General features: G+C 39.4%; 3 protein-coding genes across 8 annotated transcripts in view; all 3 read right to left on the bottom strand.

Moving 5' to 3' along the window:
• Positions 1–6: 6 nt before the first annotated feature.
• LOC131784404 (dapdiamide synthesis protein DdaC-like) lies at positions 7–8,067 on the bottom strand. Of its 2 annotated transcripts, none has more exons than XM_059101218.2 (4): positions 7,987–8,067; positions 2,886–3,452; positions 1,505–1,711; positions 7–1,352 (listed from the first exon to the last, which is right to left on the bottom strand). In XM_059101218.2, the coding sequence occupies exons 2-4, from the start codon at positions 3,447–3,449 to the stop codon at positions 945–947; spliced, it is 1,179 nt and encodes a 392-aa protein (XP_058957201.1). In that variant the 5' UTR covers positions 3,450–3,452; positions 7,987–8,067; the 3' UTR covers positions 7–944. The 2 variants fall into 2 exon arrangements, with proteins under 2 accessions (XP_058957201.1, XP_066017467.1); XM_066161370.1 differs by lacking the exon at positions 7,987–8,067 and adding an exon at positions 4,286–4,461 and having other exon boundaries at positions 8–1,352.
• A 2,136-nt stretch (positions 8,068–10,203) lies between these two features.
• On the bottom strand, positions 10,204–15,697 carry LOC136278108 (dapdiamide synthesis protein DdaC-like). Its single transcript, XM_066161405.1, has 4 exons — positions 15,617–15,697; positions 13,053–13,619; positions 11,523–11,729; positions 10,204–11,371 (listed from the first exon to the last, which is right to left on the bottom strand). Exons 2-4 carry the CDS (start codon positions 13,614–13,616, stop codon positions 10,964–10,966), a joined length of 1,179 nt encoding a protein of 392 aa, XP_066017502.1. The 5' UTR covers positions 13,617–13,619; positions 15,617–15,697; the 3' UTR covers positions 10,204–10,963.
• Positions 15,698–17,217: 1,520 nt separating this feature from the next.
• The window catches only part of LOC131784405 (dapdiamide synthesis protein DdaC-like), a 17,231-nt gene continuing 6,918 nt past the window's right edge, over positions 17,218–27,530 (bottom strand). For 2 of the 5 annotated variants that reach the window (XM_059101220.2, XM_066161324.1), the window contains 3 exons: positions 19,379–19,945; positions 18,701–18,907; positions 17,218–18,546 (listed from right to left, as the gene is read on the bottom strand). In XM_059101220.2, coding sequence (XP_058957203.2) covers positions 18,139–18,546; positions 18,701–18,907; positions 19,379–19,942 — 1,179 coding nt within the window. In that variant the 5' untranslated portion in view covers positions 19,943–19,945 and the 3' untranslated portion in view covers positions 17,218–18,138. The other 3 variants (XM_059101221.2, XM_066161325.1, XM_059101219.2) reach the window with 3 other exon arrangements.

The raw sequence follows: 27,530 nt of genomic DNA, 5'->3' as shown, positions 1-27,530 counted from the left end.
AAATGACCTCTGACGGTGAGAACGTTTTAAGGAAAACTGGAATTTCTAGTAGTTAAAGATATTTTAGTTCTATTCAGTTATAGCAAGGCAGACAGTGGCGATCGTTGATTATTTCGTAAACCTTGCCCCGTTTACTAGGGATAACCGGTCTTCTAACGTACAGGACTCAATTAACAGACTCGACTGAGTTTAACTGTTTAATCGTTCTCGCGTATTCACTCGGTTACAGCAGGCGTGTAAAGAGCTACTCTGGCAACTTGAAACGAGATCCTAATTCTTATACTACATTCTTTACATTGTGATTGATCGTTGCTAAGCACTATGAAAAAGGTTATTCGAGGTTACGTCAATCATGTACAAATTAGAAACTCCATGATAATGTTGTTGACAAAATTAACTTCACGCAAGTAATCACGCAGTCTCCGACAATTACATCGGAAGAATAGTATGGAAAAGCACGCTATTATATATCTCGCACCACTTATTTCCGCTGCATTGCATGACTGAGAATTTGTTACTGATGAAAATAAAGTTCTTCCGCTTCCACGTCAAAACAAGTACCTTGATGTAACTGCTCTGTTTGAAATAAAAGCAGCAAAGCAGACCACTGTACGTGTCTTCAGACGGCTGGGCGCCTTATTAATATATAACCTGTTTCGGAGCACTTGAGGTTAATAGCTGAGAAACATTTGCAAGTCAAAAAGACACAATGTGTTTGCAAAGTTTACGCTGGGCGGATCTTTATAATTATTGCGCCCAAAGCCAAGACAAAATAAAACTGTTTTCTGCGACAAATTTCAGAAGGAAGAAATTTCGTGGCTATCAAACTTTCCCTCTAGATTCTAGGATGTCAAGATAATCTAACTACATCATAACAAAAATGTTACATAATAATATGCGAAAATTACTTTTCTTAGCTTTAAAATACAAATTCAGGTTCGGGTTTAGTCTGTCGTCATATGCACCAGTATTTTTCTCTCTCCCGTGAAGGCCATTCGTCCATGCTGAACGTTCAGATTATTAAGCGCTATTAAATCACCCTTCTTCCACCGAAATCCAGTTGCGCATGACCATGAAACTGCTCTGATGTGTTGTAACACTTCCGGCTCGATGTCACTTCCGTCTCCATAATAGGTGTGATGGGGATATTTCTCATCCGGGAGATCAGAACCTTTGTATTGTGGCAGTGCTTTCGAGTAAGTGCAGTGGTGAGTTGTTATTTGGTTGAACCAGATTTTTTCTCCTGTTACTGGATGAGAAAGAAAGGCCGGTGCGCTGTAAGACAGGTACATATCACCGTTATCGTCCCATTTTACAGTGTAACCTTGCTGCTGTGCTCCTCTTTCTGCTGCCTAAAAGAGTGAATAAGGTCATCACTGTAAATTCTATACCGGGTTCGAGATTGAAAATCGTCATTTTCTTTTGAAATCTCCACAATATTTTTTGTCTTCAAAGGACAATCAATTCTTACATGGGATTCCTGATGTGAACCAAGTTGTATTACCTTTCTGTCGTCAGTGTAAAACTGATGCTGCCAGGGCATGTAGTCTGACCGTGATTTGTCCGGCAGATATCGTACATACATGACTCCTTTTACGTCGAACTTCTTCACGACTTCGGGATCAAGTTTGGATACAATGTCGCTGCATTTAGCCAAAGGAGTCTCGCCACCACAACTCTCGCCAGGCTCTTTTTGGCAGAAAAATAAAACCTGAAGAAGATCAATTAATGCATTAGAAAAATTAATAGGCGGATAAAAGAATGGAAGAATCAACGAGTGGACGAATGAAAAAATAATCGTGTTAGCGAATAAACCGATGAACCTGTGAAGCAATGAGGCAGTGAACTAATGGACTAATGAAGCAATGATCGAATGGGTAAGTGAGAGGATTAGCAAATGAACGGATGAACAAGTGCTCAAGTGAACAAGTGAACAAGTGAACAAGTGTTCAAGTGCTCAAGTGCTCAAGTGCTCAAGTGAACAAGTGAACAAGTGAACAAGTGAACAAGTGAACAAGTGAACAAGTGAACAAGTGAACAAGTGAACAAGTGAACAAGTGAACAAGTGAACAAGTGAACAAGTGAACAAGTGAACAAGTGAACAAGTGAACAAGTGAACAAATGAACAAGTGAACAAGTGAACAAGTGAACAAGTGAACAAGTGTTCAAGTGCTCAAGTGCTCGAGTGAACAAGTAAACAAGTGTTCAAGTGCTCAAGTGAACAAGTGAACAAGTGATCAAGTGAACAAGTGATCAAGTGATCAGGTGAACAAGTGATCAAGTGATCAAGTGATCAAGTGATCAAGTGATCAAGTGATCAAGTGAACAAGTGAACAAGTGATCAAGTGATCAAGTGCCCAAGTGAACAAGTGAACAAGTGAGCAAGTGAGCAAGTGAGCAAGTGAACAAGTGATCAAGTGATCAAGTGATCAAGTGATCAAGTGAAAAAGTGAACAAGTGATCAAGTGAACAAGTGATCAAGTGAACAAGTGAACAAGTGAACAAGTGAACAAGTGAACAAGTGAACAAGTGAACAAGTGGACAAGTGAACAAGTGAACAAGTGATCAAGTGATCAAGTGAACAATTAAACAAGTGATCAATTGAATAATTGAACAAGGGAACAAGTAAACAAGTGATCAAGTGATCAAGTGAACAAGTGAACAAGTGAACAAGTGAATGAACGAAAGAACAAGAAAACGAGGAAACAAATAAACCAAAGTTCAAGTAAACTTATCCACAATGAACGAATGTATGGATTAGCGAAAGAACTACTGAATTAGTGATAGCGCATCATAAACCTGGTGACAGATTGGGGTGGTGTGGGGCGCCCACAAAATACCTCGGCACCTCAGCATCACTCGCCTTTATTTCATTCTAGACATACCTTCCTGGGGAAAGTCTTGAGATACGCCATTTCATTGTGCAACTCGATGGTGTACGCTCCGGGCTCAGTTGTGGCGATGTAGATGTCAGAATTTTTCAACTCCTTGGGTCTGGGTGTAGCACCACCCTCGTAGTTCAGAGGCTTACCTCGCATTCCTTGGGTTAAGGCCAAGAAGTCCTCTGCTGTTTCAGCTGGAAGTCCGCGGAACAATATCGCCTGGCTATTAGCAAGGTTCTTCTTTATGTATTCCATGCAATTTGCACCCAGTTCTAAGAGAGAGGATTTGTCTCCAGTATTGACTCGCATACCGACCGGGAAAGAGTCACTTGGCTCTGCCAAGAACTCTGGGAATCCGTCACCCGTTGAGCCTGGGAGAAACTCCCTGTCTCGCAGCCGTGGTCTGGTTTTCGGTGCCAGCTCCTCTTTAGGAATTTGCTCAAAAATGCTGCCTGTTACTGAACTTGTTTTTGTAGACAAGACATTAGAAGTGGCATGTTTGATCGGCCTGATATGACAGAACCGAGATGACTGCCTCCAGGCCAACGTAAAGACAAACGTTGACATAACCTGTTTGATGAAAATGATATTTATTGGTTCAAAGTAGCCGTTAAGTCGTTGCGTTATTGGCTATCTTAGAATCTCCTATTATACGTACGCAAATGTTGCCGTTAAGTTGGGGATCACGAAAGCTAAGATACAGTATGAAATTATAAATTTACGAATCCGTAAAAATGCCGTAAAGAAAGCGTTAAGATCCTCTTTACGCGTCTTTACGAACTTCTTTACACTATCGTAAAGAATGTCTTTACGCATTGAAAACGATAGTACGTAAAGACCACGGAGAGAGACTAAAAACGTTATCTTTACGTGCCTTGTAAAAAGTCGTATAGTGAATATTTACGATATTTTACGGCGACTGTAAAGCGGTCAGAAAGGCGATCTTCACGCGTTGCTAAACTATCGTAACTGGGCAATATTTACATGCCCATTTGCCATTTTCCAGCTGTCTGAATTTTTTGGCAACATTCCCTTTTGCTAATCAGACTATAACGAATGCGAGCTCGTGACAACATCAACGTAATGCGCTATCCTAGCGCGTATTGCCAAAAGTCGTTTTGAGAACGTTTGCGATATTTTACGCTTCTGTAAAACGATGCCGTGCATGCCTTTCAAGAACTGATCCATATATAACAACTCGTGTTTTACACATTGCAATTTATTTTATTGTCATAACTCTTTAACTTAATTTTGTAATTTTCACAGTAACGTAGCAAGAGGTTGATATACACAGGATAAGAACCTAAAAATACAAATATCATAAATATAAATATTTTTACATAGATATACAAAATGTCTCATTGGTTTCGCACAGCTTGTAGGCACATGAACCTTTGAGTTACCTTTCTTTGATTTCGTTTCCTTGCTGCGGGATTTTTACTCGGCGACAAGTTTACACGAAGAGTCCACTTTGTTTGAAAGCTCTTCGAACTTTAAGGCATTTTGTTCACCGCGCTGCCTCAATTTTTCTCTGTAAGATTGGCATTCTTTCAAAGAATCGTCCAGTAGCACAGTAAAACTGTCGCTCACGCTGATGTGGTCGGAAATTCTTGACATTTTGAAAGTCAGCGCAGCAAAGAATGCTCTCGATCAAACCGCACTTGTCGAACTTAAGAGCGCGTAATTAACAGTTTCTTACGTCAGCGCAGCAAAGGGAAAGCACACTCCGACATCCGTCAGAAGGAGGTCATCTCGGGTAGATTTCCGATTACGAAATCCGAGCTCGCCCGATGTTGTCTTCGTGATGAAGGCCCTATTTAGCATATTAGACCCGCAAAACAGAGTAGAAACGAACACGTGCTTCGTTTTCGCTCATGACTTCGTATTAGGCGTAAGATATTGCTTTTTTTTTTCCGTTGCTTACCTTTATTACAGACTCCACAAAATTTTTGCGATGCCTCCTTTTCACGGATGGCCGATTACAACTACAACATAGTAACACCTCCACGAAATCTGTCAAAAGGAGGATTTTAAAACACCGGAAATGGAGAGGAAACTCCCAGACAATTGAATGGTCCAAACTAGCAAAGGCGGGAAATTTGTTATCGTGCGAGATATCAAAGTATCTGACATGGTTTGAAGCTACACTGGTTTGCAGATTTAATGAATGTAACCGAAGAAGTTACAATTCATAGACCCAACGTTTCGACACTCCTGTCTAGTGCCTTCATCAGGGGTGATCTAAACGCTGCAACAAGAGGTCCTTTTATATGATCACTAATTAGCGGCCTTTTTTCTGACGAGGTGTAAATAGGCGTCAGGAAGCAGACCGCCATCGTCACGATTTAAAGGAGCGTGGGCGGAGTTAATGTGCCAAGCCTCCAAACAAAGGCGCTGGTGGTAACGCCGATTAGTAGTGATAATTTTAGAATTATCCCACCCAATTGTATGGTTGGTTAGGCAAGTATGCTCCGATAAAGCTGAATTTTCCTTTTTGCAAAGAAAAACCGCTTTTTGGTGCTCTTTTAACCGTGTACCAAACTGGCGTTTGGTCTGTCCGATGTATTCGTTATCACAGTCATTGCAAGGAATAGAATAAATGGCGTCGGTTCGTTGTTCTTTCGTGACAGGATCCTTAGGTTTGGCGAAAATATGCCCCAAATATGCCCCCAAATATGCCCCCTAAGGATCCTGTCACGAAAGAACAACGAACCGACGCCATTTATTCTATTCCTTGCAATGACTGTGATAACGAATACATCGGACAGACCAAACGCCAGTTTGGTACACGGTTAAAAGAGCACCAAAAAGCGGTTTTTCTTTGCAAAAAGGAAAATTCAGCTTTATCGGAGCATACTTGCCTAACCAACCATACAATTGGGTGGGATAATTCTAAAATTATCACTACTAATCGGCGTTACCACCAGCGCCTTTGTTTGGAGGCTTGGCACATTAACTCCGCCCACGCTCCTTTAAATCGTGACGATGGCGGTCTGCTTCCTGACGCCTATTTACACCTCGTCAGAAAAAAGGCCGCTAATTAGTGATCATATAAAAGGACTGCGAAAGAGCCCTTAAGCAGGAAGAGAAAAGTAGTATTAAAAACTGATTCTCAGAACTTCCCATTAATTGTTTATTAAGATAATCGTCGAAGTGAAATATATATGTGTAGTAATTTTTTATCTATGTAGAAGTCAGCTAAAAGAATTTTTAAAATGTATTCATGAGAAACTGTTTCTTATAGATCTTTCCCTAAGTACGCTCTTGCGTTTAGAATTGAAAATCCTCATCTAAAAATATTATCATAGAATATTTTCAATGATGATCATGGCACAACGCAGATAGAGAAAGTATAATAGGTGAGACAAGTCACGGATTATCCTTGTCGACAAAAGTAATATCGCCTGCTACATTATATTCAAACTTAATCTCCGTCCAATCGAGGTAATGTACAATTTTTTTATCAATTACCATATTAGAAATAACAATATATCGCTTAAACTCTGAACGTAACTGCGTTAAATTTATTTCATCAGAAATCCAGAAGATTTCCGGTGTTTTAAAATCCTCCTTTTGACAGATTTCGTGAAGATGTCATTACGTTGTAGTTGTGATCGGCCATCCGTGAAAAGGAGGCGTCAAATGTATTTTGTGGAATCTGTCATATAGGTTAGCAACGGAAAAAAATGCAAATATCTTAACGCTAATACAAAGTCATGAGCGAAAACGAAGTAAGTGTTCCTTTCTACTCTATTTTGCGGCTCTAAAATGCGAAATAGGGCCTTCATGAAAACATCGGGCGAGCTCGGATTTCGTCATCAGAAATCTACCCGAGATGACCTCTGGTATTGTAACATCCTCCTTTTGACAGATTTCGTGGAGGTGTTACTATGTTGTAGTTGTAATCGGCCATCCGTGAAAAGGAGGCATCGCAAAAATTTGTTGGAGTCTGTAATATAGGTAAGCAACGGAAAAAAATGCAAATATCTTAAGGCTAATACGAAGTCATGAGCGAAGCACGTGTTCGTTTCTACTCTGTTTTGCGGGTCTAATATGCTAAATAGGGCCTTCATCACGAAGACAACATCGGGCGAGCTCGGATTTCGTAATCGGAAATCTACCCGAGATGACCTCCTTCTGACGGATGTCGGAGTGCGCTTTCCGCAGCAAAGAATGCTCTCGATGTGTCACGTTTCTCAAAAGTCGTGACTCGAACTGTAGTCAAGTGTTGCGCTGTAATGAGCCATGAATTCAAATAGGGGTCTTAGTTTTGTATTTTTTTTCAAGTGCGAAAACCTGAATCCTGCACCAGTCTTTCGAGGGGTCTTAGTTTTCGAGAGGTCTTAGTGATCGAGGGTCTTAATTTTTTGAGGGGTCTTAGGTCTTAGGTCTTAGGTCTTAGCTATCGTGACACCCCCGTGAAGTCATTACTTTACTGGTTAGATAAGATTCCCCTTTAATACTAACGCAAAGGTAGCCGTTAAGTCATTGCGCTACTTGCTCTATGGCAATTTCCCATTATATAGACCCAGAGATAGCCAGTTGATCATTCTTACAATTGCGTTACTGGCAATGTGAGACTACTGTACGAACGCAAAGGTAGACATCTTGTCGATGTGTTAGTGGCTTTATTATGGTTGGTTATAATATATACCGGTAATATCCAAAAACATGAAAGTTCGTGTGTATAGACGAATGAAATCACGAATTACGCCGTTATCTTAACGCCGAACCCGACCAAGGTGCGAACCTGACTCGTGATACGGTAGAACTCCGACTCTGAAACTACTGAGTGCTCGCTTTAAGGCCCGTGTACTCTAACTGCCAACCCAAACTCTAACTGCAAATTCGCATTTCGTTTAAACCTAACCAGACACTGGTAATTTTAAAAGCACAGTGTTTTCAAAACAGCGTTAGTAACACTTAAAAGATGTGAGAGAACAAGCCGATTCCTGTAAAATGGCTTCAGTTACAAAACTATGTCCTTCCGAAGGGAAATTGTTCACTCGTATCGCATCCACCCTCCACCCAGATTACAAAATCACTTTTTGGTTTACATATCAAAAGAAACTCATGAAAACAAAAATAATTAACTTAAACCAACCGGCTGAATAACGGCTCTCCTTTTATCTGTCCTCGGACACAGGCAAGACTGTTATCCACTCCAAATCCGTTTTAAATATGCATCTAATTTTCCAGCATAACACCTATGGATATTGCGTGACATTAGGAACAAAAGGATCCAACTGCCGCTTAAGGCTGGTTCTCAGGTGCGATGCAAATGAGATGTTACTAAAAGCGAATGGCAAATGTAGAATGGAACTTATGGAATAAGAAATATGGAATAGGGAATGGAGAATGAGGAATGGGAAAATAAAATGGGAACTGATTATGGTAAATTCATTTTTTCCTCGTAGATTTACTGTTTTTGAGAGGGGAATAATTTTGGTTATGATTCATCAAATATTTTTCGTCGCGCGTGATTGGTCTAAACGCATCATGTGACCAACTATCCTCCTGAAACAGGGGCATGCACGAGGATATACCTCAAGTGAAATTCCCTGATTTTCAAGCTCTACGTCCATTACGATAAGTCTTCGCTTAAAATTTTTTAATTTTCAGAGAAACATCAAAATAGGTCTTTCATTATTTTCAACAGATTTAATTTGACCTATCACTTGTTACCGAAAAAAATGAAATTTGGTTTTGTAACATTCTTTAACTGTCACGTATCATTTCTTTCGTTATCATTAATTATTCCGTCCCTTAAATTTTGCCTCTGGACGTTTTTGAAAGAAAGCTTGAATATCGATTATCAACGCTAATAAATATCTATTCCCGCATTATAAACATTAAATCTCCAAAAAAATTAATTTCCCATTTTTAATTTCCCATTTTATTTTCCCATTCACCATTCCCCATTCCTCATTCCTCATTTTTGCTTTCAGTTACATCCGATACAAATGTTATAGTAATTAACTGATACTCACGGCAAAACTTTTTGTCTACAAATGCAAATTGAAGGATTAAGATCCGTCATTTTACCCTTTAACTCCCAAGAATGACCAAGACAGAATTTCTCCTTACAATATTAATACATTATCAAGCAGACAAGTCATGAGAATAAAGAAAAACATTAATTAGGGGATTACTAGTTGATCCAATACCAAATTCTCCAAACTAAAATCACAAGAACATTTCAAGGACGAAATTACTCGTGTCTGCGGGAAACCCCCGGAAGTTTAGGAGTTGGCCTCACGCTTGCCACCAATATTCATGCAAATTACTGTTTGAAACCTGTAAGATTCATTATCTACTTGGCGCGTCCTATAGTCGTGAAAGTAAAATTGTTCTTTGAGATGGTTTCAGTTTTGCTGCAGCCGCTAATTTGGAAAGTGAGGCAAGTGCTTTTGCTTATCGGAATTTCTCTGTGAAGCATACATCTATTACTTCCGAAAAATAAAACGATCACTATTTTAAAATGGATATTCAACTGTGGGTTCCTTATGTCGCTTGGTGTTGAGAAGTTACTTGCATTTGGAATCTGAAAAATTCAAGCCCTCAATGGCTAACCTCTTTGAAAGTTCCAATTTATTACTTGTCATATAAACATTAAAATAGCTCTTTCATTCTTCTCAATAGATTTAATTTGACACATCACTTATTACTGAAACAAATGAAATTTAGTTTTAAAACATTCTTTAGCTGTCTCGTATCATTTCTTTCGTTATCATTAATTATTCCGTCCCTTAAATTTTGCCTCTGAACGTTTTTGAAAGAAAGCTTGTTTATCGATTATCAACGCTGACAGATATCTATTCTGCATTTCAAACATTAAATCTCCAAAAAAGTAATTTCCCACTTTCAATTTCCAATTTTATTTCCCCATTCCCAATTCCTCATTTTTGCTTTTAGTTACATCCGATGCAAATGTTATATTAATCAACTGATATTCATGGCAAAACGTTTTGTCCACAAATGCAAATTGAATGATTAAGATCCATTATGTAACATTTTCGTGATCAAAGTTAAAACAATCTTTGACACAGAGCGACAAATAGTAGCAAAAAAAATGACTTGAGCCAAGCTGGCAATTTACTCTATCCTTTTAACTTTTTGTGTAGTGATATTACCTATAAATGACCTCTGACGGTGAGAACGTTTTAAGGAAAACTGGAATTTCTAGTAGTTAAAGATATTTTAGTTCTATTCAGTTATAGCAAGGCAGACAGTGGCGATCGTTGATTATTTCGTAAACCTTGCCCCGTTTACTAGGGATAACCGGTCTTCTAACTTACAGGACTCAATTAACAGACTCGACTGAGTTTAACTGTTTAATCGTTCTCGCGTATTCACTCGGTTACAGCAGGCGTGTAAAGAGCTACTCAGGCAACTTGAAACGAGATCCTAATTCTTATACTACATTCTTTACATTGTGATTGATCGTTGCTAAGCACTATGAAAAAGGTTATTCGAGGTTACGTCAATCATGTACAAATTAGAAACTCCATGATAATGTTGTTGACAAAATTAACTTCACGCAAGTAATCACGCAGTCTCCGACAATTACATCGGAAGAATAGTATGGAAAAGCACGCTATTATATATCTCGCACCACTTATTTCCGCTGCATTGCATGACTGAGAATTTGTTACTGATGAAAATAAAGTTCTTCCGCTTCCACGTCAAAACAAGTACCTTGATGTAACTGCTCTGTTTGAAATAAAAGCAGCAAAGCAGACCACTGTACGTGTCTTCAGACGGCTGGGCGCCTTATTAATATATAACCTGTTTCAGAGCACTTGAGGTTAATAGCTGAGAAACATTTGCAAGTCAAAAAGACACAATGTGTTTGCAAAGTTTACGCTGGGCGGATCTTTATAATTATTGCGCCCAAAGCAAAGACACAATAAAACTGTTTTCTGCGACAAATTTCAGAAGGAAGAAATTTCGTGGCTATCAAACTTTCCCTCTAGATTCTAGGATGTCAAGATAATCTAACTACATCATAACAAAAATGTTACATAATAATATGCGAAAATTACTTTTCTTAGCTTTAAAATACAAATTCAGGTTCGGGTTTAGTCTGTCGTCATATGCACCAGTATTTTTCTCTCTCCCGTGAAGGCCATTCGTCCATGCTGAACGTTCAGATTATTAAGCGCTATTAAATCACCCTTCTTCCACCGAAATCCAGTTGCGCATGACCATGAAACTGCTCTGATGTGTTGTAACACTTCCGGCTCGATGTCACTTCCGTCTCCATAATAGGTGTGATGGGGATATTTCTCATCCGGGAGATCAGAACCTTTGTACTGTGGCAGTGCTTTCGAGTAAGTGCAGTGGTGAGTTGTTATTTGGTTGAACCAGATTTTTTCTCCTGTTACTGGATGAGAAAGAAAGGCCGGTGCGCTGTAAGACAGGTACATATCACCGTTATCGTCCCATTTTACAGTGTAACCTTGCTGCTGTGCTCCTCTTTCTGCTGCCTAAAAGAGTGAATAAGGTCATCACTGTAAATTCTATACCGGGTTCGAGATTGAAAATCGTCATTTTCTTTTGAAATCTCCACAATATTTTTGTCTTCAAAGGACAATCAATTCTTACATGGGATTCCTGATGTGAACCAAGTTGTATTACCTTTCTGTCGTCAGTGTAAAACTGATGCTGCCAGGGCATGTAGTCTGACCGTGATTTGTCCGGCAGATATCGTACATACATGACTCCTTTTACGTCGAACTTCTTCACGACTTCGGGATCAAGTTTGGATACAATGTCGCTGCATTTAGCCAAAGGAGTCTCGCCACCACAACTCTCGCCAGGCTCTTTTTGGCAGAAAAATAAAACCTGAAGAAGATCAATTAATGCATTAGAAAAATTAATAGGCGGATAAAAGAATGGAAGAATCAACGAGTGGACGAATGAAAAAATAATCGTGTCAGCGAATAAACCGATGAACCTGTGAAGCAATGAGGCAGTGAACTAATGGACTAATGAAGCAATGATCGAATGGGTAAGTGAGAGGATTAGCAAATGAACGGATGAACAAGTGCTCAAGTGAACAAGTGAACAAGTGAACAAGTGTTCAAGTGCTCAAGTGCTCAAGTGCTCAAGTGCTCAAGTGAACAAGTGAACAAGTGAACAAGTGAACAAGTGAACAAGTGAACAAATGAACAAGTGAACAAGTGAACAAGTGAACAAGTGAACAAGTGAACAAGTGAACAAGTGTTCAAGTGCTCAAGTGCTCGAGTGCTCGAGTGAACAAGTGAACAAGTGTTCAAGTGCTCAAGTGAACAAGTGAACAAGTGAACAAGTGATCAAGTGATCAAGTGAACAAGTGATCAAGTGATCAAGTGAACAAGTGATCAAGTGATCAGGTGAACAAGTGATCAAGTGATCAAATGAACAAGTGATCAAGTGATCAAGTGATCAAGTGATCAAGTGATCAAGTGATCAAGTGATCAAGTGATCAAGTGATCAAGTGATCAAGTGATCAAGTGATCAAGTGATCAAGTGAACAAGTGAACAAGTGATCAAGTGATCGAGTGCCCAAGTGAACAAGTGAACAAGTGAAGTGAACAATTGAACAAGTGAACAAGTGAACAAGTGAACAAGTGAACAAGTGAACAAGTGAACAAGTGAACAAGTGAGCAAGTGAGCAAGTGAGCAAGTGAGCAAGTGAGCAAGTGAACAAGTGATCAAGTGATCAAGTGATCAAGTGATCAAGTGATCAAGTGAAAAAGTGAACAAGAGAACAAGTGATCAAGTGAACAAGTGATCAAGTGAACAAGTGAACAAGTGAACAAGTGAACAAGTGGACAAGTGAACAAGTGATCAAGTGATCAAGTGAACAATTAAATAAGTGATCAATTGAATAATTGAACAAGGGAACAAGTAAACAAGTGATCAAGTGATCAAGTGAACAAGTGAACAAGTGAACAAGTGAACAAGTGAACAAGTGAATGAACGAAAGAACAAGAAAACGAGGAAACAAATAAACCAAAGTTCAAGTAAACTTATCCACAATGAACGAATGTATTGATTAGCGAAAGAACTACTGAATTAGTGATAGCGCATTATAAACCTGGTGACAGATTGGGGTGGTGTGGGGCGCCCACAAAATACCTTGGCACCTCAGCATCACTCGCCTTTATTTCATTCTAGACATACCTTCCTGGGGAAAGTCTTGAGATACGCCATTTCATTGTGCAACTCGATGGTGTACGCTCCGGGCTCAGTTGTGGCCATGTAGATGTCAGAATTTTTCAACTCCTTGGGTCTGGGTGTAGCACCACCCTCGTAGTTCAGAGGCTTACCTCGCATTCCTTGGGTTAAGGCCAAGAAGTCCTCTGCTGTTTCAGCTGGAAGTCCGCGGAACAATATCGCCTGGCTATTAGCAAGGTTCTTCTTTATGTATTCCATGCAATTTGCACCCAGTTCTAAGAGAGAGGATTTGTCTCCAGTATTGACTCGCATACCGACCGGGAAAGAGTCACTTGGCTCTGCCAAGAACTCTGGGAATCCGTCACCCGTTGAGCCTGGGAGAAACTCCCTGTCTCGCAGCCGTGGTCTGGTTTTCGGTGCCAGCTCCTCTTTAGGAATTTGCTCAAAAATGCTGCCTGTTACTGAACTTGTTTTTGTAGACAAGACATTAGAAGTGGCATGTTTGATCGGCCTGATATGACAGAACCGAGATGACTGCCTCCAGGCCAACGTAAAGACAAACGTTGACATAACCTGTTTGATGAAAATGATATTTATTGGTTCAAAAGTAGCCGTTAAGTCGTTGCGTTATTGGCTATCTTAGAATCTCCTATTATACGTACGCAAATGTTGCCGTTAAGTTGGGGGTCACGAAAGCTAAGACCTAAGATACAGTATGAAATTATAAATTTACGAATCCGTAAAAATGCCGTAAAGAAAGCGTTAAGATCCTCTTTACGCGTCTTTACGAACTTCTTTACACTATCGTAAAGAATGTCTTTACGCATTGAAAACGATAGTACGTAAAGACCACGGAGAGAGACTAAAAACGTTATCTTTACGTGCCTTGTAAAAAGTCGTATAGTGAATATTTACGATATTTTACGGCGACTGTAAAGCGGTCAGAAAGGCGATCTTCACGCGTTGCTAAACTATCGTAACTGGGCAATATTTACATGCCCATTTGCCATTTTCCAGCTGTCTGAATTTTTTGGCAACATTCCCTTTTGCTAATCAGACTATAACGAATGCGAGCTCGTGACAACATCAACGTGATGCGCTATCCTAGCGCGTATTGCCAAAAGTCGTTTTGAGAACGTTTGCGATATTTTACGCTTCTGTAAAACGATGCCGTGCATGCCTTTCAAGAACTGATGCATATATAACAACTCGTGTTTTACACATTGCAATTTATTTTATTGTCATAACTCTTTAACTTAATTTTGACATTTTGAAAGAAAAAGAGTTCACAGATCACTTCACACGCCAAAACCAGGAATAAAGGCCGGAAGTCCTTGACATTTTGAAAGAAAAAGAGTCCACAGATCACTTCACACGCCAAAAGTAAAGCCAGGAGTAAAGGTCGGAAATTCATGACATTTTGAAAGAAAAAGAGTCCACAGATGACTTCACACGTGAAAAGTAAAGCCAGGAGTAATCGCAAACGACGCCAAAAGGACGCTACTATTCGCGTCATGAATATATGTCTCACCTTCTGATGGGCTCATTGCAGTCTCGTGAACACGATCCTTTATCAAACAGCACTTGTCGAACTTAAGAGCGCGTAATTAACAGTTTCTTACGTCAGCGCAGCAAAGAATGCTCTCGATGTGTCACGTTTCTCAAAAGTCGTGACTCGAACTGTAGTCAAGTGTTGCGCTGTAATGAGCCATGAATTCAAATAGGGGTCTTAGTTTTGTATTTTTTTTCAAGTGCGAAAACCTGAATCCTGCACCAGTCTTTCGAGGGGTCTTAGTTTTCGAGAGGTCTTAGTGATCGAGGGGTCTTAATTTTTTGAGGGGTCTTAGGTCTTAGGTCTTAGGTCTTAGCTATCGTGACACCCCCGTGAAGTCATTACTTTACTGGTTAGATAAGATTCCCCTTTAATACTAACGCAAAGGTAGCCGTTAAGTCATTGCGCTACTTGCTCTATGGCAATTTCCCATTATATAGACCCAGAGATAGCCAGTTGATCATTCTTACAATTGCGTTACTGGCAATGTGAGACTACTGTACGAACGCAAAGGTAGACATCTTGTCGATGTGTTAGTGGCTTTATTATGGTTGGTTATAATATATACCGGTAATATCCAAAAACATGAAAGTTCGTGTGTATAGACGAATGAAATCACGAATTACGCCGTTATCTTAACGCCGAACCCGACCAAGGTGCGAACCTGACTCGTGATACGGTAGAACTCCGACTCTGAAACTACTGAGTGCTCGCTTTAAGGCCCGTGTACTCTAACTGCCAACCCAAACTCTAACTGCAAATTCGCATTTCGTTTAAACCTAACCAGACACTGGTAATTTTAAAAGCACAGTGTTTTCAAAACAGCGTTAGTAACACTTAAAAGATATGAGAGAACAAGCCGATTCCTGTAAAATGGCTTCAGTTACAAAACTATGTCCTTCCGAAGGGAAATTGTTCACTCGTATCGCATCCACCCTCCACCCAGATTACAAAATCACTTTTTGGTTTACATATCAAAAGAAACTCATGAAAACAAAAATGATTAACTTAAACCAACCGGCTGAATAACGGCTCTCCTTTTATCTGTCCTCGGACACAGGCAAGACTGTTATCCACTCCAAATCCGTTTTAAATATGCATCTAATTTTCCAGCATAACACCTATGGATATTGCGTGACATTAGGAACAAAAGGATCCAACTGCCGCTTAAGGCTGGTTCTCAGGTGCGATGCAAATGAGATGTTACTAAAAGCGAATGGCAAATGTAGAATGGAACTTATGGAATAAGAAATATGGAATAGGGAATGGAGAATGAGGAATGGGAAAATAAAATGGGAACTGATTATGGTAAATTCATTTTTTCCTCGTAGATTTACTGTTTTTGAGAGGGGAATAATTTTGGTTATGATTCATCAAATATTTTTCGTCGCGCGTGATTGGTCTAAACGCATCATGTGACCAACTATCCTCCTGAAACAGGGGCATGCACGAGGATATACCTCAAGTGAAATTCCCTGATTTTCAAGCTCTACGTCCATTACGATAAGTCTTCGTTTAAAATTTTTTAATTTTCAGAGAAACATCAAAATAGGTCTTTCATTATTTTCAACAGATTTAATTTGACCTATCACTTGTTACCGAAAAAAATGAAATTTGGTTTTGTAACATTCTTTAACTGTCACGTATCATTTCTTTCGTTATCACTAATTATTCCGTCCCTTAAATTTTGCCTCTGGACGTTTTTGAAAGAAAGCTTGAATATCGATTATCAACGCTAATAAATATCTATTCCCGCATTATAAACATTAAATCTCCAAAAAAATTAATTTCCCATTTTTAATTTCCCATTTTTAATTTCCCATTTTATTTTCCCATTCACCATTCCCCATTCCTCATTCCTCATTTTTGCTTTCAGTTACATCCGATACAAATGTTATAGTAATTAACTGATACTCACGGCAAAACTTTTTGTCTACAAATGCAAATTGAAGGATTAAGATCCGTCATTTTACCCTTTAACTCCCAAGAATGACCAAGACAGAATTTCTCCTTACAATATTAATACATTATCAAGCAGACAAGTCATGAGAATAAAGAAAAACATTAATTAGGGGATTTCTAGTTGATCCAATACCAAATTCTCCAAACTAAAATCACAAGAACATTTCAAGGACGAAATTACTCGTGTCTGCGGGAAACCCCCGGAAGTTTAGGAGTTGGCCTCACGCTTGCCACCAATATTCATGCAAATTACTGTTTGAAACCTGTAAGATTCATTGTCTACTTGGCGCGTCCTATAGTCGTGAAAGCAAAATTGTTCTTTGAGATGGTTTCAGTTTTGCTGCAGCCGCTAATTTGGAAAGTGAGGCAAGTGCTTTTGCTTATCGGAATTTCTCTGTGAAGCATACATCTATTACTTCCGAAAAATAAAACGATCACTATTTTAAAATGGATATTCAACTGTGGGTTCCTTATGTCGCTTGATGTTACTTGTATTTGGAATCTGAAAAATTCAAGCCCTCAATGGCTAACCTCTTCGAAAGTTCCAATTTATTACTTGTCAGATAAACATTAAGATGGCTCTTTCATTCTTCTCAACAGATTAAATTTGACACATAACTTGTTGCTGAAACAAATGAAATTTGGTTTTAAAACATTCTTTAGCTGTCTCGTATCATTTCTTTCGTTATCATTAATTATTCCGTCCCTTAAATTTTGCCTGAACGTTTTTGAAAGAAAGCTTCGATATCGATTATCAACATCGATAAATATCTATTCTGCATTTCAAACATTAAATCTCCAAAAAAGTAATTTCCCACTTTCAATTTCCCATTTTATTTTCGCATTCACCATTTTCCATTCCTCATTTTTGCTTTTAGTTACATCCGATGCAAATGTTATATTAATCAAATGATATTCATGGCAAAACTTTTTGTCCACAAATGCAAATCGAATGATTAAGATCCATTATTTAACATTTTCGTGATCAAAGTTAAAACAATCTTTGACACAGAGCGAAAAATAGTAGCAAAAAAAAAAATGATTAAACATAGAAAGAATTCTGTGTTTTATCAACCAAAACACACTAGCTGGCAATTTACTCTATCCTTATTACTTTTTGTGTAGTGATATTACCTATAAATGACTTCTGAAGGTGAGAAAGTTTTAAGGAAAACTGGAATTTCTAGTAGTACCTTGATGTAACTACTCTGTTTAAAATAAAAGCAGAAAAGCAGACCACTGTACGTGTCTTCAGACGGCTGGGCGCCTCATTAATATATAACCTGTTTCAGAACACTTGAGTTTGACAGCTAAGAAACATTTGCAAGTCAAAAAGACACAATGTGGTTGCAAAGTTTACCCTGGGCGGATCTTTATAATTATTGTGCTCATCTAGCAAAGCAAAATAAAGCTGTTTTCTGCGAAAAATTTCAGAGGGAAAAAAATTTCGTGGCTATCAAACTTTCCCTCTAGATTCTAGGACGTCAAGATAAGCTGAGTACATCATAACAAAAATGTTACATAATAATATGCGAAAATTACTTTTCTTAGCTTTAGAATACAAATTCAGGTTCAGGTTTAATCTGCCGTCATATGCACCAGTAATTTTCTCTCTCCCGTGAAGGCCATTCGTCCATGCTGAACGTTCAGATTATCAAGCGCTATTAAATCACCCTTCTTCCATCGGAACCCAACTGCGCATGACCATGAAACTGCTCTGAGGTGTTGCAACACTTCCGGTTCGATGTCACTTCCGTCTCCATAATAGGTGTTATGGGGATATTTCTCATCCGGGAGATGAGAATCTTTGTACTGTGGCAGTGCTTTCGAGTAAGTACAGTGGGAACTTGTTACTTGGTTGAACCAGATTTTTTCTCCTGTTACTGGATGAGAAAGAAAGGCCGGCGCGGTGTAAGTCAGGTACATATCACCGTTATCGTCCCATCTTACAGTGTTACCTCGCTGCTGTGCTCTTATTTCTGCTGCCTAAAAGAGTAAATAAGGTCATCAATGTAAATTCAATAACCGGCTTCGAGACTGAAAATCGTCATTTTCTTTTGAAATCTCCAAAATTTTTTTTTGTCTTTAAAGGACAATCAATTCTGACACTGGATTCCTGATGTGAACCAAGTTGTATTACCTTTCTGTCTTCAGTGTAAAACTGATGCTGCCAGGGCATGTAGTCTGACCGTGATTTATCCGGCAGATGTCGTACATACATGACTCCTTTTGCCTCGAACTTTTTTACGACTTCGGGATCAAGTTTGGATACAATGTCGCTGCATTTAGCCAAAGGAGTCTCGCCACCACAACTCTCGCCAGGCTCTTTTAGGCAGAAAAAGAAAATCTAAAGAAGACCAATTAATGCATGAGAAAAGTTAATGGACGGATAAAGGAATGGAAGAATCGACGAGTGGATAAAAAAAAATAATCGTATTAGCGAACAAACCAAATGAACCTGTGAAGCAATGAAGCAAAGAACCAATTGACTAATGAAGCAATAATCGAAAGGGTAAATGAGAGGATTAGCAAATGAACGGATGAACAAGAGAACATGTAAATAAGTGAACAAGACAACGAATAATCGAATAAATGGGTAAACGATTGAACAGATGGGAGAACGAACTGATTAAGGGAGCAAATAAACCAAAGTACGAGTTAACTTATCCACGAATGAAGGAATGTATGGATGAGCGAAAGAACTACTGAATTAGTGATAGCGCATCATAAACCTGGTGACTGAGTGGGGTGGTGAGGAGCGCCCTCAAAATACCCTGGTGTCTCAGCATTATTAGTCTGTGTTTTAGTCTAAAAATACCTTCCTGGGGAAAGTCTTGAGATATGGCATTTCATTGTGTAACTCGATGGTGTACGCTCCAGGTTCAGCACTGGAAAAGTAGATGTCAGAATTTTTCAATTCCTTGGGTCTGGGTACAGCACCACCCTCGTAGCTCAGAGGCTTGCCTCGCATTCCTTGGGTTAAGGCCAAGAAGTCCTCTGCTGTATCAGCTGGAATTCCGCGGAACAATATCGCCTGCCTATCGGTAAGGTTCTTCTTTATGTACTCCATGCAATTTGCACCCATTTCTGAGAGTGAGGACTGATCTCTAGTTTTGACGCGCACTCCGTGCGGGAAAGAGTCACTTGGCTCTGCCAAGTACTCTGGGAATCCGTCACCCGTCGAGCCTGGGAGAAACTCCCTGTTTCGCACCCGTGGTCTGGTTGTCGGTGCCAGCTCCTCTTTAGGAATTCGCTCAAAAATTCTGCCTGTTACTGAACTTGTTTTTGTAGACAAGACATTAGAAGTGGCATGTTTGATCGGCCTGATATGACAGAACCGAGATGACTGCCTCCAGGCCAACGTAGAGACGAACGTTAACATAACCTGTTTGATGAAAATGATATTTATTGGTTCAAAAGTAGCCGTTAAGTCGTTGCGTTATTGGCTATCTTAGAATCTCCTATTATGCGTACGTAAATGTTGCCGTTAAGTCGGGGGTCACGAAAGCTAAGACCTAAGACACAGCATGAACTGATAAATTTACGAATCCGTTAAGATGCCGTGAAGAAAGCTTTAAGATCCTCTTTACGCGTCTTTACGAACTTCTTTATACTCTCGTAAAGAATGTCTTTACGCATTGAAAACGATAGTACGTAAAGATCACGGAGAGAGACTAAAAACGTTATCTTTACGTGCCTTGAAAAAAGTCGCATAGAGAATATTTACGATATTTTACGGCGACTGTAAAGCGATCAGAAAGGCGATCTTTACGCGTTATTAAACTATCGTAAATGGGCATAGGGTAAAATATGGACTGGACTATTTTTTGGACCATTTTGAAGGGGGAGCACACCATTAGTACTGAGGGAGGGGTAGGATGAAGTCTATCAGTACCAAGAGAGGGGTGGGAGGTGGAGTGTTATTACTTAGGGAGGGGTGTGAGACGGACTATTACTACGCAGAGAGGGGTGGGAGGTGGTTGTAATAGGAAACACTGCTAGCTAATGGAGCTTTAAATCGATCGTACAAACAATTTTAATTGGTTTTTCGACTGAGTTTTTGTATGTCAAAATTTTAGCGCCGGGCCGCGGCGTTTCTTCATTTTTTTTTGTCATGCGAAAGCAAAACTGCCACGTAAACACTGGACTTTAATTTGTATTGAAAATATCGCGTTTACGATCCTCCACTGTTGAGTTATGCGTGCGCCTTTTGAGTCAACTTGTGCACCATCAGTTGCTTCAAATTTCCCTTTGTGTATACAGTATGTAATTACTACCTTAACTATCTTCCTTTTGTCATAGATCTTATCAAACGAGATCACGGAATTTCCGGTCTTAACTTAGCAGCATTTAGAATTCACAAGCGCTATCGCAATTTTAAAGTTTATATAAAATCATCAGCGAACGATTTCGAAGAGGAATCCATGTTCTCGAATCGACCAAAAACACTGCTGTTCTCTCAAAATGGGAAAGCGCAAATTTCGATTTCATCTGTTTCGCAAACAAAGGAGATAATCACCGACACCGGAAATCGCGACCAGGTATTCCTCGCGACTCCCCTAGGTTTGTTTTCCAATTTGCCCAATCGGCTGTCGATCAGTTCTTGCGTTAAAACCTATGAAGCCTGCGAAGTGGAACTATGGTGGCTACTGTTGCTTACTGATAATTTCCGTCGGCAAAACGTAGAAGTCCAGTGTTTCGTGGCAGTTTCGCTTTCGCATGACAAAAAAATGAAGAAACGCAGCGGCCAAGCGCTAAAATTTTAACATACAAAAACTCAGACGAAAAACCAATCAAAATTGTTTGTGTGATCGAGTTAAAGCTCCATTAACCAGTAGTGTTCACCATTACAACCACCTCTCACCCCTCCCTGCGTAGTAATTGTCCGTCTCACACCCCTCCCTGAGTAATAACACTCCACCTCCCACCCCTCTCTTAGTACTGATAGACTTCATCCTACCCTCCCTCAGTACTAATGGTGTGCTTCCCCCCTTCAAAATGGTCCAAAAAAAATAGTCCAAAAAATGGTCCAAAAAATGGTCCAAAAAATAGTCCAGTCCATATTTTACCCTATGCCGAACGTTTGCGATATTTTACGCTTCTGTAAAACGATGCTGTACATGCCTTTCAAGGACTGATCCATATATAACAACTCGTGTTTTACACATTGCAATTTATTTTATTGTCATAACTCTTTAACTTGATTTTGTAATTTTCACAGTAACGTAGCAAGAGGTTTATATACACAGGATAAGAACTGAAAAATACAAATATCATAAATATAAATATTTTTACATAGATATACAAAATGTCTCATTGGTTTCGCACAGCTTGTAGGCACATGAACCTTTGTTACCTTTCTTTTATTTCGTTTCCTTGCTGCCCGAGTTTTTCTCGGCGACAAGTTTGCACAAAGAGTCCACTTTGTTTGAAAGCTCTTCGAACTTTAAGGCATTTTGCTGCCTCAATTGTTCTCTTAATGATTGGCTTTCTTTCAAAGAATCGTCCAGTAGCACAGTAAAACTGTCGCTCACGCTGATGTGGTCGGAAATTCTTGACATTTTGAAAGAAAAAGAGTTCACAGATCACTTCACACGCCAAAACCAGGAATAAAGGCCGGAAGTCCTTGACATTTTGAAAGAAAAAGAGTCCACAGATCACTTCACACGCCAAAAGTAAGGCCAGGAGTAAAGGTCGGAAATTCATGACATTTTGAAAGAAAAATAGTCCACAGATGACTTCACACGTTAAAAGTAAAGCCAGGAGTAATCGCAAACGACGCCAAAAGGACGCTACTATTCGCGTCATGAATACAAATATATGTCTCACCTTCTGATAGGCTCATTGCAGTCTCGTGAACACGATCCTTTATCAAACAGTACCGAACTTGTCGGAAGATTCGTCCGAATTAAAGACGTAATTAAGTGTTAACAACTGAGTTGAAAACGTAAATTAGCCACCGTAAAGAGTTAAAAGGCTGACGTTTCGAGCGTTAGCCCTTCATCAGAGCGATTAACGAAGGGCTAACGCTCGAAACGTCAGCCTTTTAACTCTTTACGGTGGCTAATTTACGTTTTCAACTCAGTTGTTAACACTAAACCAACAACAGTTCTTTTCAGGACTACACTCATCCGGACGATCACACTACACGAACTAAACTAGTCATAGTTCTCACTAGAGCTGCCCCCGCCCTACAGTACCATTTTCTATTGTTTTTTTTTTGAGTTGGGCTTGTTGATTACAGTTGTGTAATTTTTCTGTTATGTTGTTACGGAATTGCGCTCAGTACTTTGGTTTTAATAATTTTGGATCTCAAAATACTACAAGTGTACAAAATGTAGTTTTGGGAAGTGCTTGGGATGTTTTTTTTTTTGCTGTGTGGTTCAACTTAGGATTTGTTTGTTCTTCACGATCAAGAAGAAGCAGAATGTAGGGACTTGGGTGAGTTTTGACATTGGAATGTTATAGGTGGCAGACTTGCCTCTGACAAATCCAGAAATTGCCGAGTCTTTCGGCTTTGTGCAATAAGCTTGATTTGCGGCTGACAAATCGGAGTTAACCGAGTCTTTCGGTCAAAATGCTAAACTTACACCGTCTTCTGAGCATCGGTGAAATTATTTCTGTATTAACTTCTGTATAACACAAATGAAACTCTATAACTCTGAGAATAATCCAACATCAAAGCAAACGAGTTAGAAGCTCAACTTTTTCATGTATTTGATATCTGGTTATACTTTAATTATGCTGCAAGTTCTTTGCTTTAAGTTCTCACGTTAGCTGACTGAGCTGTGGACCCTCCGCCGCCTTCGATCGAGACTTCACACAACTGTTTCTCTTTTGACGGATTTTGATCACCTTTTAAACTCAAAACTACCTTTAATTGTTACATACATACATACATACATACTTTATTTATTCCAGAAGCAGATGATAACTATTATATACAAATAAAACTAAAAAGAAAATACTTCTAGAAAAGGAAGTTAAGAGGTTATCCCTGTGTAAAAACTCCCTTAAAAGAAAAGACAAAATATAAATCAAAATCATTACAATCAAATATTTAAGTACGATTTAAGTTTAGATTTAAAATGCTGAAAGCTGTCAGCTTCCACTATATCACCCGGTAACTCGTTCCATAATTTGACAATCCTAATAAAAAAAGAATTTTTGTAACAATTAAGTCTAGCTGGTTTAATATAGAGTTTGTATTGATGATTTGCTCTCGTAGACCGAATCGTGGCAATATCAAAGAAGTCTTCAAAATTTAAATGATAAAAACCAAAAACTATCTTATAACATTCGACTAAAGATAAGTAAGTTCTACGGTCAGAGAGAGTGGGCCATTTTAACAGTTTGCATCGGTCTTCATAGGACATTTCTCCTTTGCGTTGATTTAAAGCGAGTCTTGAGGCTCTTCGCTGTACATTTTCAAGGGCATGGATGTCCTTAACAAGGTAAGGACACCAAACAGGTACCGCATATTCCAAGATTGGCCGTACCAGAGACATGTACAGCATAGAAAAAACATTTGTGTTAGCGGTGCCTACTGAGCGTTTAATGGAACCTAAAACTTTGTTCGCTTTATTGACAGTGATACTTATGTGATGGCCCCATGAAAGATCTCTAGTTAGTGTGACACCGAGATCTTTAAAATTAGTCACGTCTTTCAGGGGCTTTTCTAAGAAATAATTAGTTACCGACTTATCGCGTAAATGCGTGATTCGCATAGATTCGCATTTGTCTGCGTTGAAACGTAGATTGTTAGAAAGATGCTATACACACTTACCGTTGGACTTGGAAACGCTTCTCGACGCTTTTCAGGGACGCTTAACTCGAAATCTCGACAAGGACAAAGCTTGTATCAAAGACGCCGATCCCAATAGTACTCGCGCGCGTTTTTGCTGGCCGCCCATGACCATTTGCGGGAAAAACGTTGATACCTTGCGGCCGTGCAAGCGATCAAATCGAGATTTTTTCTGGTTACGATCTACCGAAAATACCTACATTTTCTCTTCTCCAGTCTTCCTCTATATTACGCGGGGAGTCCTAAGGTGCCTCCTCGGGTTTTTGGCCCTCTGGGGCCAAAAACCCTGCGGGGGCAATTACCTCTTATACTCTCCTGCCGATCTGCGGCAGCCTCGTTTCTATGTATTTTCGTCCCCAGGGACTCTTCATCAAACGTCCGGAGGACTAAAACAATGCTAGAACCATGTAATTTGTGATAATCGGTATTGACACAAATTAATATTTTGCCGACACGGAACAGAGAACTGGGTGCGAGTGTAGTACGCGAAGGCTCATGGGTAGTATGTTTGTAAGAAGAGACCGTTGAGAAACTTGTGGCATTCTACGGTCAGCCTTGCCACTAGCACTTTCCCATAAGGTTTATTTTTATTGTGTAATTAGCCTGATATGATTTGTTTTCTTCATTCTCTTCATTGTTTATAGATCAACCTTAAAACCCCAAAGGTGGCGCCACTGCAGTTGGTCGGGGGTACACGGTCCCTATTTTCCTAACAAGAGGTTTTTGGGGTTTACGTGTCCGGCTTTGGCGCCTGTAGGACGTTACTTGATGTATCTCTTATCCACTTTGTTGTAAACTCATTGTCACAATTAAAATATATCTTGGGCCTAGCTGACCAACGCGCCCATGCCTCAACCTTTGAGTGTGTTCGGTTGTGTAGTGAAGGCAAAATATTGATAATCAAGATTCGTAAAGAGAATTAACGGCGCGTAAAGATTGATTGTGCGTAAAGAATGTTAAAGAATCTTAAAGGTTCGTAAAGAACAGTGAGTAAAGATGCGTAAAGAATATTAAAGACGCGTAAAGTGTTAAAAGCGAAACTGGTCAAAATACCTCGGTAATTCTACTGAAGATGGATGAGGGTAAAATTTCCGCACAGCCCCATCCTACATTATGCATTCAGTTCTTGAACATAGAAAACAATGACAAAAACAATACATTTCCGTTGGGAAAACAGATTTGTTTTACAATAGTATGGGGCTGTGCGGAAACTTTACCTTATCCTTTACGAACATTTAATATCCTTTACGCAGTCTTTACGCTTTCTTTGCAATTACGCATCTTTACGGAACGTGGAACTTGTCCCTAAAGAAGAGGCTTTATATTTACGTTTCTTTATGCAAGAGTTAAAGATGCGTAAATTTGCGATTTCATGCTGTGAGACCTAAGACCCCTCGAAAACTAAGACCCCTCGAAAAACTTTTGGGTTCGGAATATTTTAAAAGAAAGAAGAAGCCAAGGTGATCTATTCAACCCGGAGAGATTGTGAATTTTACTTGAGGTGTATACATTCAGGCTATTGAGCTGCAAAATTAAACGTAGAATATAGATAAGTAAACTTTTCACTGCTGAATTTACACTATATTTAATTCAGAATGAAAAAGTGAGCTTTCTGTTTCTCTTTTCTTAATGAATAAAATTCACCACACATTAGAGTGGACGTGGCCTGAATTAGGAGCGCGTAATTCATAGTTTCTTACGTCAGCGCAGCAAAGAATGCTCTCGATGTGTCACGTTTCTCAAAAGTCGTGACTCGAACTGTAGTCAAGTGTTGCGCTGTAATGAGCCATGAATTAAAATAGGGGTCTTAGTTTTGTATTTTTTTTTCAAGTGCGAAAACCTGAATCCTGCACCAGTCTTTCGAGGGGTCTTAGTTTTCGAGAGGTCTTAGTGATCGAGGGGTCTTAATTTTTTGAGGGGTCTTAGGTCTTAGGTCTTAGGTCTTAGCTATCGTGACACCCCCGTGAAGTCATTACTTTACTGGTTAGATAAGATTCCCCTTTAATACTAACGCAAAGGTAGCCGTTAAGTCATTGCGCTACTTGCTCTATGGCAATTTCCCATTATATAGACCCAGAGATAGCCAGTTGATCATTCTTACAATTGCGTTACTGGCAATGTGAGACTACTGTACGAACGCAAAGGTAGACATCTTGTCGATGTGTTAGTAGTTTTATTATGGTTGGTTATAATATATACCGGTAATATCCAAAAACATGAAAGTTCGTGTGTATAGACGAATGAAATCACGAATTACGCCGTTATCTTAACGCCTAACCCGACCAAGGTGCGAACCTGACTCGTGATACGGTAGAACTCCGACTCTGAAACTACTGAGTGCTCGCTTTAAGGCCCGTGTACTCTAACTGCCAACCCAAACTCTAACTGCAAATTCGCATTTCGTTTAAACCTAACCAGACACTGGTAATTTGAAAAGCACAGTGTTTTCAAAACAGCGTTAGTAACACTTAAGGGAGTGTCTCTGTAAGAGCGGTCCGGTCGATTTTGCTTGAGACACGGATTTCGCTCGTTTCTCGTGTGTTGTAAGACATTCATGTACCTATACTAAAACCACAATCAGTTTGATCGGATCTCTTTATTTTTCAGAGTTTTACGGAAATTAAATTTCACTCGAGCGAAGGCTTGTCGTGACACTTTTCAAGACTTTAATTTCATACAACTTTGGAGGACAATTTACAAAAAACTACGGAACTCAGCAAAAAACAAATACCACAGCCATGTATATTAACTCTAACTTATCCATCGAGGCGACTTTCGTAACCATCACGTGTCAATCAAGGAAACAGGAAGACTTGAACAACACCTTATCGGTTCGCCTAAATCACACACGCCAAAACCGATCAAATTCAAGGTAAATTTTTGAAAAAGTGAGGTGTTCTTAACTGATCCAACTAACATAGCTAGGAAGTAGGTGCCATAGAAAAGGTAACTACAGAAAAAAACTTTGCGGCCCGACCTATACGAGAACTTTATAACTCCGTGAACCTACCTAATTTTCGGCAATCTCCAAGTTTGGCCGCCATTTTGAGGGACTTGTCAACATGAAGCGTAACCGATATAAATCAAGCAGGTAGATTTAAAACCGTCAGAAATACATACGAAAGCAATTCAAATGAACTTTACTTTCAATTCAAGCGGCAAAATT

Source organism: Pocillopora verrucosa, chromosome 14 (assembly GCF_036669915.1).
Source record: "Pocillopora verrucosa isolate sample1 chromosome 14, ASM3666991v2, whole genome shotgun sequence".
Taxonomy (NCBI): domain Eukaryota; kingdom Metazoa; phylum Cnidaria; class Anthozoa; order Scleractinia; family Pocilloporidae; genus Pocillopora; species Pocillopora verrucosa.
The sequence above is the reverse complement of the archived record's forward strand: the minus strand, read 5'-3'. Positions and strand labels throughout refer to the sequence as shown.

Excerpts from the sequence above, each read along its gene's own strand:
- LOC131784404 (XM_059101218.2), bottom strand. The coding sequence starts at position 3,449 with ATGTCAACGTTTGTCTTTACGTTGGCCTGGAGGCAGTCATCTCGGTTC. Across the intron at positions 1,712-2,885 it reads TCAAGACTTTCCCCAGGAAG|GTTTTATTTTTCTGCCAAAA; the intron begins GTATGTCTAGAA and ends GATCTTCTTCAG. Across the intron at positions 1,353-1,504 it reads TTTACACTGACGACAGAAAG|GCAGCAGAAAGAGGAGCACA; the intron begins GTAATACAACTT and ends TCACTCTTTTAG.
- LOC136278108 (XM_066161405.1), bottom strand. The coding sequence starts at position 13,616 with ATGTCAACGTTTGTCTTTACGTTGGCCTGGAGGCAGTCATCTCGGTTC. Across the intron at positions 11,730-13,052 it reads TCAAGACTTTCCCCAGGAAG|GTTTTATTTTTCTGCCAAAA; the intron begins GTATGTCTAGAA and ends GATCTTCTTCAG. Across the intron at positions 11,372-11,522 it reads TTTACACTGACGACAGAAAG|GCAGCAGAAAGAGGAGCACA; the intron begins GTAATACAACTT and ends TCACTCTTTTAG.